General features: G+C 29.0%; 2 protein-coding genes across 2 annotated transcripts; one reads left to right on the top strand and one right to left on the bottom strand.

Moving 5' to 3' along the window:
* Nucleotides 1-6,561: 6,561 nt before the first annotated feature.
* On the top strand, nucleotides 6,562-9,386 carry LOC113795667 (lysine-specific demethylase 5-like). Its single transcript, XM_027345875.2, has 5 exons — nucleotides 6,562-6,954; nucleotides 7,027-8,238; nucleotides 8,298-8,642; nucleotides 8,707-9,142; nucleotides 9,209-9,386. The coding sequence occupies exons 1-5, from the start codon at nucleotides 6,673-6,675 to the stop codon at nucleotides 9,355-9,357; spliced, it is 2,424 nt and encodes an 807-aa protein (XP_027201676.2). The 5' UTR covers nucleotides 6,562-6,672; the 3' UTR covers nucleotides 9,358-9,386.
* A 128-nt stretch (nucleotides 9,387-9,514) lies between these two features.
* Nucleotides 9,515-11,763, bottom strand: Kaz (E3 ubiquitin-protein transferase Katazuke). The gene has a single exon (XM_027345878.2). It carries the CDS (start codon nucleotides 11,397-11,399, stop codon nucleotides 9,747-9,749), a length of 1,653 nt encoding a protein of 550 aa, XP_027201679.2. The 5' UTR covers nucleotides 11,400-11,763; the 3' UTR covers nucleotides 9,515-9,746.
* Nucleotides 11,764-11,936: the final 173 nt, after the last annotated feature.

Here is an 11,936-nt window from a genome sequence, read left to right as displayed (position 1 = left end):
ATAAAAAACTATGTTTAGCTGCTGCAATTTTATTATTTCTTGATGATGATGATATCTGTCGTAATGTTGGTTTTAAATTTGTCGTCTTAGTTGTTATAGTCGTCGATTGCGGCTGCTGATTATCATTATTATTATTATTATTATTATTGACTGTTAATGATAATATTAATGATGATGTTGATGATGCAAGTGTTGAGATCGATGGTGCTGAATAATGTCTTCGATTATTAATTAATTGTTGTTGTTGTTTACGTAGAATTTCATCATCATCCTCATCCTCAATATTGTTTATTTGTTTGGATTTCTTTCGTAAAAATGATGGTTTTGGTGGTAATCGTGGACGTTGTTCTTCATCATTATCACCACCACCATTATCATTATCGTTTTCACTAGGATGATGTTCTAATTGATTATTATTATCAATAGAAAAACGTACGGAATTTGAAGATTTTCTTTGCTGCTGTTGTTGTTTCGTCAAAGATTCTCCGTTTGTTTCACCCGAATTGGCTTTCGTCGTTATTGTTGTCTGATGATTTTTATTACCATGTAAAAATGTTGATTTCACTAATTCAGTAGCGATAACATTTACTTTTCGTTCTCGTTGCGTTGTTTTAGCTGTTGATTCTGTTGGTGGTGATGAAGAATTTCGTTTTACATTCGTCTTTGATGATATACAACAACGATTTTGATTATTTGCCAAATTTTTTCCGACATTATTTTCATCTAATGATGATGATGATAATAATAAATTCTTTTGATTTTTCAGACCACCACCATTATTATTATTATTATTATCGTTTTCTATGATTTTATTATTATCATCATCAACATCGCAATCATAATCATATGAAATGGAATGAAAAGGTGTAGGTGTTGTTGGTGATGGTATCGGTGTAATCGATGTTGATGATGATGTTGATGATGATGATGATGATGATGATGATGATGATGTACAGCCTGTATTTCATGATCAGAAAATAAAATTCCGGGTTAGAATTTAATAGGAAAAAAAATCTATTTTTAGTGAATGATGATGACGGATGGATGGATGAATGGATGCAAGAATTTTTTTCAATGAAAAAATAAATCAATTTTTGGTTTTATGGTTGAAGGAAAAAAACAACCCCGAACAAGAATTCATATTGAACCAAAGATAGTCTAATTCTGTAATGGATAAAAGCCAAAAAATGGATGAGTTTTTGTGGCCATAAATTCTTTAAAATTTTTCTAATGTCAGTTTCGCCATCTATCGATTGAAATTCAGAAAATTTTTTTCCAATTTTTTCAAATCAATCAATCAATTATTGACATTACCGGGCTGCTTAATGATTTCCTGATCCCACAAAATCAAACTGAAAGGAATAGGAAGATTACAGAAAATTTTTTTTCAAAGATTATTATGATCAGAAATCAATAAAATCGATGATCATCGATCATCGTATTAATATATTAGATCAAAGATTTTTTTTGCAAGGAGATGATAAGCATCTCAATAATGATGATGATCGATTTAAACTTTTTCAAAATCAAATCAAATCACATTAAAGAAAATGTAAATTTCATAATATAAATCTTATCTTTTTTTTTAAAAAAAAAGACAAACAAAACAAGCGATATACACACGCAAGCCATGTACACGCACGTACTTATACATTGCAATCTATCTAATATAACGGGTGAGGATCATAACAAGGGGAAAAATAAATAAAAACAAACTACCATCATCATCATCATCATTGAATGCAATCATCATCATTATTATCGCAAAACAAGCATTACACACTTATATTGGAATAAATTTAGGTTAATATGAATCATCCATCATCATCATTCATCAATAATGATGATAATAATAATCGATGCAACATTGGATCCATTTCATAATGACAATTTTTTTCGGGAATAAAATTCAATGATTTTCGGGGAAAAAACTAACCTCGAGCGGATGATTTTCCATTATTATTATTGCTATTATCAAATAGCTGTGTTAATTGTTGAATTTTATTCGATTTTATCGACATTATTAAAGGTGTTGATGATATTGATGGTGATGTTGTTGTTTGTTTTATAATTGTTTTTTGTCGATTACTATTATCATATTGACAAACGACAACTCCCATACAAGAAGATGCGGCGGCGGTTGTTGATGTTTTCGACGACGACGATGATGATGTTTTCGTTGATGAGCATTCAATCATTTTGGTTGATGTTTGAATTTCAATTCAATAACAAAAATCAATCAAATCAAAATCAAATTGAAAATTAATTTTTCAAAACATGGCGGAAAACAGAAAACAAAACAGCAACAAGTTGATCAAACACACAGACACAAAATCAAAAATATTCGTTGAAAGAACCGATCACTTGATGATGACAAAATTAGATTTTTTGAAAAATTAAATTGGCTATCTATTAATCGATTGATTGATTGGGGAGAGAAAAAAAATCATTAATCAATACAGTGATTATTGATTGGATCAATTTTTGTGTGTGAGTGTGTGTGTGTGTGGTCGGAAGACCATTGACATTTTGTCAGTCATTGTGTGTGTGTTTTCGATGTTTGTAAATAAGCAAAACATTAGGTAATATTATCATTATTTCATAACAATACTAAAAAACTATTTATAACGGAAGTTTATCATCTTTATCGATATTAAAACGATCTTATGATTGTATTAAGATTTTGTTGTTGTTATTGGTTTGTTTGCCTACAAAGAAATCGGCTTATTGCTTTGGGATTAAAAGAACAATGCGAGCAAAAAAGAAGAAGAATTGAGAAATCTTTAAGGAAACAAGACAAAAATAAATAGAATAATCTCAGCGGAAAAAAATTGAAAGAAGATTTGTTTGAATAAAAAAAAAGGATTTTGGAAAAGAAGATGTTTGCTAAAAAATAGCTCATCGAAATCTGATATAATGAAAAATGATTTTTTTTTTGATTTGAATGTCAAAAAATAAGACATGTGATTCCGGTTGATTTGATTATAAAATGAATTCCTAACGGATAATTTGATATGACAATTTGACTGTTTATTGTTTTTTCGTTCACATAACAAATAAATAATATCGAATTATATAAATGTTTTTTGGTAATATGAATCTGGATAAAATTATTAATGACATTGATTTGGTAACCAAAATACCGTTATTTAATTACGTACAAATTACGTCTATATATGTCTAAACTTGAAATAGATCATAGCAACAATAAAAAAAAATTTTAATGACTAAAACTATGACCATGACTATTGACTATGACTATAATTCATAGTTGAGTGAGGTTAGGTTGATGACTATGGCTATGACTATGATTCATAGTTGAGTGAGGTTAGGTTGATGACTATTGACTATGACTATGATTCATAGTTGAGTGAGGTTAGGTTAATGACTATGGCTATCACTGTGATACATAGTTGAGTGAGGTTAGGTTAATGACTATGGCTATCACTGTGATACATAGTTGAGTGAGGTTAGGTTGATAGGTAAAATTTGAAAATTTACAACAACAAAAAAAAAAAAAAAAAATTGATCCAAAAAATTCAAAACAAAAAACACTTACCAATCATTGTTATCACACATAATTCAAATCAAAAATCAATACATCAATCAAATAACACAAACACGGCAAAAAGATTTTTATGGCGTTTTTTCTTTCTGACTGGAAAGATCCAAAAGTCATGGAACGCACATATTCATCATTCACAAATGACAAAGAAAGAGTGAAAGAACGACAAAAAACAAGCAATCAAATAAACAAAACAAAACAAACGACAATATTGGATAGAATCGATGTTTTCAATGTAAATGAATGATGTAAATGATGATGATGAATGATGATAACAGACAACAGCAGTAGCAACAATATTTGTTTCAGTCAATCAAAAAAATACAGAAACAATGTGCAACAAGTTTGTTGAAATTGAATGTTATGTCCTGTCCTGTGTGTGTTCGGTTTCAAACAACAAAAAAGATGTTTATGATGATGATTCAAAAAACGGCATCCTGGCTACTTGCTTTTTCGATTTTTTGATTCGATTTATCTTTTTTGTAGATGTCATCATCATCTATAGATTTTCATTTGGTAGTTATGATGATCAAATCGCTAAATTGTTGTTTGTTATTATCATCATCATCATCAAACCACCCACATTAAACATCAATAAATTTGATATATATGCATAATAATGATGGTAATCAAAAAAGTATCCATCAATCATTTACCACTACAACATTTCTCTCACTTTGAAAATCATTCTTCTCTTTTCTCTTTTTCCTGTTAATTTGATTGGGAAACAAAAGAGAAAGTTTCACCTCTTTCATCTCCTTCTTTTTTAGTCATTTTTTGTTTGATTACAGAAAATGGAAATAATCTACCTCTACCACCACCACCACCACCACCAATCAAACAACAACCCCAATCTACAAATCAATCTGATTATTTGGTTGGAAAAATTTGGGCGTCATGACGCCATGAGGATATGTTTAACCAGCTTTGTGTTGGGAAATTCTTTGGATTGCCAAAGTAGAAAAACAACAACAACAACTATACCCACAAATACCATTGGACTGGATGATTTTTTTTTCTTTTTGGTTATCAATATCACTATTGGTAACCAAAATATTAACGTTATTAATTTGTTTTAAATTTTGAAATCGAATTGAGGATAAACAAACATTAATTTCTTTTTCTTTTCTTTTTTTAAAAAATCGATTTTTAAAGTCTGATTCAATACAATCGATCGAATTCAAAAACTAAAATAAAGAAAGAAAGAATTTAGGTAACCCATTAAAAAGAAACAAACAAGCAAACAACAAATTGATAAACATCAATCGATGATGAAAATAACATCAAAAACAGAAATTTCCAAATAAAAACCGAATATCTTTCAAAGAAGAGAGAGAAAAATATTCATCGAAAAGTCCATTACAAACATAGATATCAACAAGAAAAAAATGATCCGTTTTTTTCCGTAAGTTTTTCCCGAAAGAAAATATCATTTCAAATATGAAGTTATTTTGGAAAAGAAAAAATGTTTTCGTAGAACTTACCTTATAGAAATTAATAAATTTTCCAATGATGATGATGATTTTAGATTTTAGATTGAAGATAATCTTGAAGGTTTAAGCTTGTTAGTTTTGTTGTTGTTTGTTCGAACCAAACACATCCGTCTGTGTGATTATCATCACCTTTTTTTCCGAAAACAAAAATCTAATTTTAGATGAAAAATTCAATTTATAAAAAAAGACGGATATATCTTAATTTTTTTAGTCCACATTCACGACACTTTATCTTGTCAATTTAAGATGAGGATGTCATTTGAACAAGCCTTTGAGGTCGTTAATTTGATTTACACAGTTGTCAACGTTGTTCACAAAATGATTGATTGGATGGCTTTTTTTTCTTGATGATGATGATGACGATGATGATAAAGATAATGATGTTCATCCCTAATTTGATTATCAATCGATCAGATCGATAATTGATTGATTGATTGATTTTCGACAACAGAAAAAAAATTGGGAAAATTCATTCGAATTCGAATCGAACACAGGAACAGCTTGATGGTGGTGAAGGATGTTGTGTTCACAAATGACGTTAACGTTTTTAGAAAAAAAAATCATTCGAAATTCGATGATGATGATGATGATGATAAGGAAATGAAGATAATCCATGAATCAAGTAAAGTGGAAAATGATTATCTTTTTTTAGGAAAACTTTTGTCACATCACTTATAAAAAAAACAAGCAAATCGTGACCATCAATTATGGATGTTGATCACGTTGTTCTATTTTTATAATCTAAATTTCTCAACAACAACAACAACAACAACAAAAATCAATTTCACCACGTTCAAAATGATGTTTGATGAAATGGTTGTTGGTACCGCTCACTGGTTGCAAATAAAATAAAATTTTCAACATTAATTTATCAATCAGGTAATTTTTGATGTTTGATTATTTGATGTTTTCAATTTAAAATTCATTAATTACGAAATGATGATTTGCGTCTTTCAGGTAAAGCAATGGCAAAAAATGGGGATTTTTTCATTGAGAACAAAAACACACACACACGCAATTCATATTGACGAAATTTTTTTTTTCGACGATTCGGTTGGTTGATTTTTCAATTTAATTTTAATTTAAAATTAAAATTATCAATGTCAAACGATTTGCAAAATCGAAAATTTTCAAAATCAAAAAGCGTTTTGGAATCCGTCAATGTTATGATCCAAAACCGACAACATCGACGACGAGCAATCATGGAATCAAACATATGGCTTTTGGAACATATTTTTTGTTCCATTTGGAACACAAAAAATGTTTGCAAAACCAGAAACAAAAACCACTCGAAAACCGATATAAAAAAACATCTGCCTGGTTTGCAAAACAAAAAACTCGAAAAAACCCAGAAAAAAAGATTCGAATTTTTTTTTTTTTTTTGATACAACTAACACCATCTAGTTTTGCTTTCCCCAAAAAAAATCCAACAAGACAAAAGAATTGAAAACAGCCCAGCCTTACAGATTCCATAGAATTTTCGAAACCAATAGATGGCGTTAATGAAATTTTATTAGTGTGAGTCGTGTGTTTGGCATTCATTCGAATCTTGTTGTTTTGATTAATTCTGTTTTTTTTTTGGAAATTAATTTTTGTTTTTGTTTCTAATGAATTATGGCAACAATAAATATGAATAATCAGCAACAGCTATCCGAATCGAATGATAATGGTGATAATAATCAAAATGTTAAGGAACAACAACAACAACAACAGCCACAACAACCACCACCTGAAATTGATTATGAAAAATTACGTTCATTTCAATTTGAACATCCACCTGAATGTCCAATATTTTGTCCAACATATGATGAATTTTGTCTTGGTCCAATCGATTATATAAGTAAAATTCGTTCGAATGCTGAACCATTTGGTATTTGTAAAATTATACCGCCAAAGGTTTGTTTCGTTTTGTGATTTGATTCGATTTGAATTTGATCAAGTAAAATTGTCATTTTTCAAATTTCAAAGGAATTTCAAGTACCATTTGCAATCGATCGTAATGAATTTCATTTTACACCACGTACACAACGTATTAATGATTTAGAAGCTGGTTCACGTATTCGGCTAAATTTTACGGATAAATTATGTAAATTTTGGAATCTACAAGGAATTACATTACGTATACCAACTATTGAGAAAAAATATCTGGATGTTTATCGTTTACATTCAGTTGTAAAAGATGAAGGTGGTTTTGAAATTTGTACACGAATTCGAAAATGGGGCAAAATTGCACAACGAATTGGTTATCAAAAACATAATTCAACATCATTACGTACATATTATGAACGTTATCTATATCCATATGATATATTTTTAAGTGGTGCAACAACAAATCCAGAGGTATGGAAACAACTACAAGAACAAGATGATAATGATGATGAACCAAAAGTAAAACAACCCAAAAATATTAGTAGTTGTAATGATTCGAATGCCCCTTTAATTAAAAAAGATGATAATGGTAATGATAATAATCATGTTGATTTATTATCATTAAATGAACAGATGATGATAATGAAAAAAAATCCAATGGATTCAAAATCATCTATAAATAATAATCATAATAATGGCCATGATTCGAATGATATTGAAAAGAAATCGTTGGCCAATAGTCATAATGATCTCAATGGAAAAAATGTTAAAAAAGAAGATCAAAATCAGGAAATTGTTGATGAAAAAATCAATGGTAATGACGATGGCGATGATGCTGATGATGATGAAGAAGAAGAAGAAAATAAATTCTGTTTCAATTGTTATGATAATTATCAATCATATTCATTATTAACATGTCATAAATGTAAAAATTCATTTCATAAAACATGTTTAATACCACCATTCAATGATATACCAAAAGGACAATGGCATTGTCATTCATGTTTATCAACCATTTTGGAACGTGTAACAAAAACCTATACAAATGAATTTGGTTTTACACAATCACCAAAAACTTATACGCTAAAAGAATTTGGTAAAATGGCCGATAAATTTAAGGAAAATTATTTTCGTTGTTCACCACCAACAAAAGTTAAATGTTCAGATTTGGAAAAAGAATTTTGGCGTATTGTATCGACACCATTTGAAAATGTTGTCTGTGTTGAATATGGTGCCGATCTTTATACAAATGATTATGGTAGTGGTTTTCCAACAACAAAAAATATTTCATCAATTCCTGATGATAAAAAGGTTTGTTCGTTTTTTTTTCCTTTTAAATAACTAATTTTCTTTTGTCTTGAAATAATCAGTGTTATATAAAATCACCTTGGAATCTAAATAATTTACCAACATTATATGGTTCAGTTTTTGAACATATAAATACAAATATTAATGGTATGATTATACCATGGATGTATGTTGGTATGTGTTTTTCAGCATTCTGTTGGCATAATGAAGATCATTGGACATATTCAATCAATTATTTACATTGGGGTGAACCAAAAAGTTGGTATGGTGTACCGGGTAATAAAGCAGAAATATTTGAATCGGCAATGCAAAAATTAGCACCAGATCTATTTAGTTCACAACCAGATTTATTACATCATTTAGTTACTACTTGTAATCCTAATTTATTAATGAAATTAGGTGTTCCTGTAAGTATTTATTTATTTTAATTGATTAATTTTGATTCAATTTTTTTTGTTTGGATTCAATTAGATTTATCGTACTGATCAAAGAGCCGGAGAATTTGTTGTTACATTTCCACGTTCATATCATGCTGGTTTTAATCAAGGATTTAATTTTGCTGAAGCAGTAAATTTTGCAACAGCCGATTGGTTACCGACTGGTCGATTATCCATATCACATTATTCAACATTTCATCGTTATCCAGTATTTAGTCATGATGAACTTATTTGTAAAATGGCTGATGGTTGTAAAGATTTGAATCAATGTTTAGCATTAGCAACATATGATGATTTAAAAGAAATGATCAAAAATGAAATGCATCTACGACATAAAATATTTACAATTGGTGTTATGAATACTGAATATTTTTCATTCGAAACATTTAAAGATGATGAAAGACAATGTGATTATTGTAAAACTACTTGTTTTTTATCAGCAATCAAATGTAATTGTAAACATGATGATGGTATGTTGATTAATGTTTTGATTTGATTCATTTTTTTAATTTTCTTTTTTTTTCTCAAAACAAAAGGTAATCTACGTCTTGTTTGTGTTAATCATTATGATAATCTATGTCAAAAATGTCCATTAGAAAATCTAATATTATTATATCGTTATCGTATGGATGAATTGAAAATTATGGAACGTGAATTGTATAGATATATTAAACAGCTACAATAATAATAATAATAATATGTTTTTATTTTTCATTTTTATTTAAATCATTAATTCATCATTTGCAATCGACAAAAAATATTATTATTATTATTTTTTCTTTGGCAAATTTCAAATCATTACCCGCACCCCAGTATACTATATTCACATCTTGCACGAAAAATTTTGTAATATTTCATTTTTATTTGAAAGAAAAGAAAAGAAAAAAATGATTAAGATTAATCCACAATTACATATTATTTTAATTAAAGATAAGTGTTGAAACAAACAAACAAAAAAAAGAAAAGAAAAATCCTGACACTATTGATTATTTTAAAATGAAAAGTATGATTTGGCCGTATGTGAAAACCAAAAAAAAAAAAAAAAAAAAAAGAGACAAAAATCATCATCCGCAATTACATAACATAAACTTTTTCAATTGCTTTAAAATTAAATGATTCATTTGTACGTGGACAAGTAACTTTACCATCATTATCATCAGCCATTTTCCTTAATGATTTTTCACCATAAACATAACCATTTGGTAACATTAATGGTTGATTATTTTCATTCATTGGTTCACCCGATATAAAACAAACTAAACGTGATTGTGAACAATGTGCACATGGTAATGATGATGCCAATTTATTTAAACCTTCTGAACAAACTGGACATTCATTATTACGATTACCATCTTTTCGATAACATTGTGGTGTTTTCAGCGATGACAAACCAGCTTGTAATGTTATTGAAAATATTGATGCATTTGTTAATTGATATAATTTAAAATTTTCTTGACGAAATTGTTGAATTAATTGTTGCCAACGTTGTAAATCAAATAATGATTTATATGGTTCAATATTAGTATTTGATTGAAATGCTAATAAACCCATAACACGTAATAAATCATTCGATATGGTTATACCACCAAGATCTTCAAGATTGGAAAAATATTTCTGTGCATAACGAACAGCTTCTACACGTTGTTCCGAACGTATTAATTCAATAAATTCCTGTTGTCTTAAACTAAATTCTAATGTTGATTTAATTTTTCTTAATTTGGATTTATTTTCATGACACCATGATAAACATCGTGATGTTTCATGTTTAGCCAATGATAATTCAATATCTTTACAAACTAAAAATATATCAATATTTGTTAGATTATCAATATCTGAACATTCAGCTAATTGTATGGCTGTTTCATAATAACCAGCACGTAAACAATGATCAACAAGCATACGATCCATACGTTTACGTTTCCATTGTACAATGGCTGGATCATCAATTTCATTTATTATTGTTGTTGGCGATTGATCCGATTGTTGTTGTTGTTGTTGATTATTCCGTAATTGTTGATTCAATTGTTGTTGCTGCTGTTGTTGCTGCTGCTGCTGCTGTTTACTACTCATTAGATAATATTCTTTAAGATGATCTAATCTTCGTTTACAAACATTTGCAGCACTTATTTCATCCGTTATTGATTCAATTGATTTACGTTTCAATACGGATAATTTATTTACAACACCAACCAATAATTCAATGATACGACCAATTGTAACTGGTTCATCAACATTACCATCACCATTGCCATCAACATTACCATCACCATCATCAATATTATCATCATTATTATCTTTGGATTGATTAACCAATTTTTCCAATTCAGAAATTGATGATTGTACATGTGATGCTTCACGATCAATATTTTTCTGTGCCATACGGAATTTTTTATTCAATATTTCATATGGCACCTTGATTGTTTGATGTTCTAATGCACGTATATCGGACATTGTACCCATTGTTGCTAAACGTTGTGGACAAAATTTTAGCTGTAAATTTGTATTATTAAATGTTTCCGTATTGATTGAATTAATATCAACACCACCGCCGTTACCGCCAATTAATGATGATGATGAACCACCTGATGATGATGAACGAAATATACTATGTGGTAAACGTGCAACTCTAGCAAATGCTGCAGCTAATGATAAATTATTTGATACAGATGAATTATTATCGACCAAACGAAAAAATTCAACTACTTGTGGATGGCCACTAAATGCCATAATCGATTGGAATCAATTTTGAGAGAAAAATATTTTTTTTCTTCGTTTTTCTTCAGGGGTTATTTTTTCAATGAAAAAAATGACGTTCGTAATTTTTCGGGTCAATTCTGTTTATCCATCCATCCATTCGAATGATCCGAAAATCCAAAAAAAAAAATCCAAACGTTTTGATCGCACCGAATTCGCTTTTTTCGAATTGATCAGCAAAAAAGAAAAGAAGAGACGATGCTTTAATTATCGTCGTCGTCGTCTTCGTTGTTGGCTTTTTGATGATGATTGAGTTTTTGTTTTGTTGTTTTTCTGAAAATCTTTGTTTACAATTTCCACTCGCACTTTAACAAACACACACACAGGCGCATCATCAATTGACTATCCCTATTTTTGTCCGCAATTTATATGTTTCCACCAAACGATGGCGTTACTTCGGCATTCGATGCGTCATTTTAAATTGGAACTTTAAATCTGAAAGATTTTTTTTATCGATAGATGGCTGTACGGGTATCAAAAATGAATCAAAAAAAAAATTTTGATTTCGTC

This window comes from Dermatophagoides pteronyssinus, unplaced genomic scaffold (assembly GCF_027571235.1).
Source record: "Dermatophagoides pteronyssinus isolate colony J.1.1.1.1 unplaced genomic scaffold, Derpt_VIB-CSIC_2022.12 sq0004, whole genome shotgun sequence".
In the NCBI taxonomy this organism is placed as follows: Eukaryota; Metazoa; Arthropoda; class Arachnida; order Sarcoptiformes; family Pyroglyphidae; genus Dermatophagoides; species Dermatophagoides pteronyssinus.
Note: the sequence above shows the minus strand (reverse complement) of the source record. Positions and strands in the feature narration are given on the sequence as shown.

Bases quoted from the DNA above. Each gene is read 5' to 3' on its own strand.
- LOC113795667 (XM_027345875.2), top strand. From the start codon at position 6,673: ATGGCAACAATAAATATGAATAATCAGCAACAGCTATCCGAATCGAAT. The intron at 8,239-8,297 runs GTTTGTTCGTTT...TGAAATAATCAG, and splicing joins CAATTCCTGATGATAAAAAG to TGTTATATAAAATCACCTTG. The intron at 8,643-8,706 runs GTAAGTATTTAT...GGATTCAATTAG, and splicing joins TAATGAAATTAGGTGTTCCT to ATTTATCGTACTGATCAAAG.
- Kaz (XM_027345878.2), bottom strand. From the start codon at position 11,399: ATGGCATTTAGTGGCCATCCACAAGTAGTTGAATTTTTTCGTTTGGTC.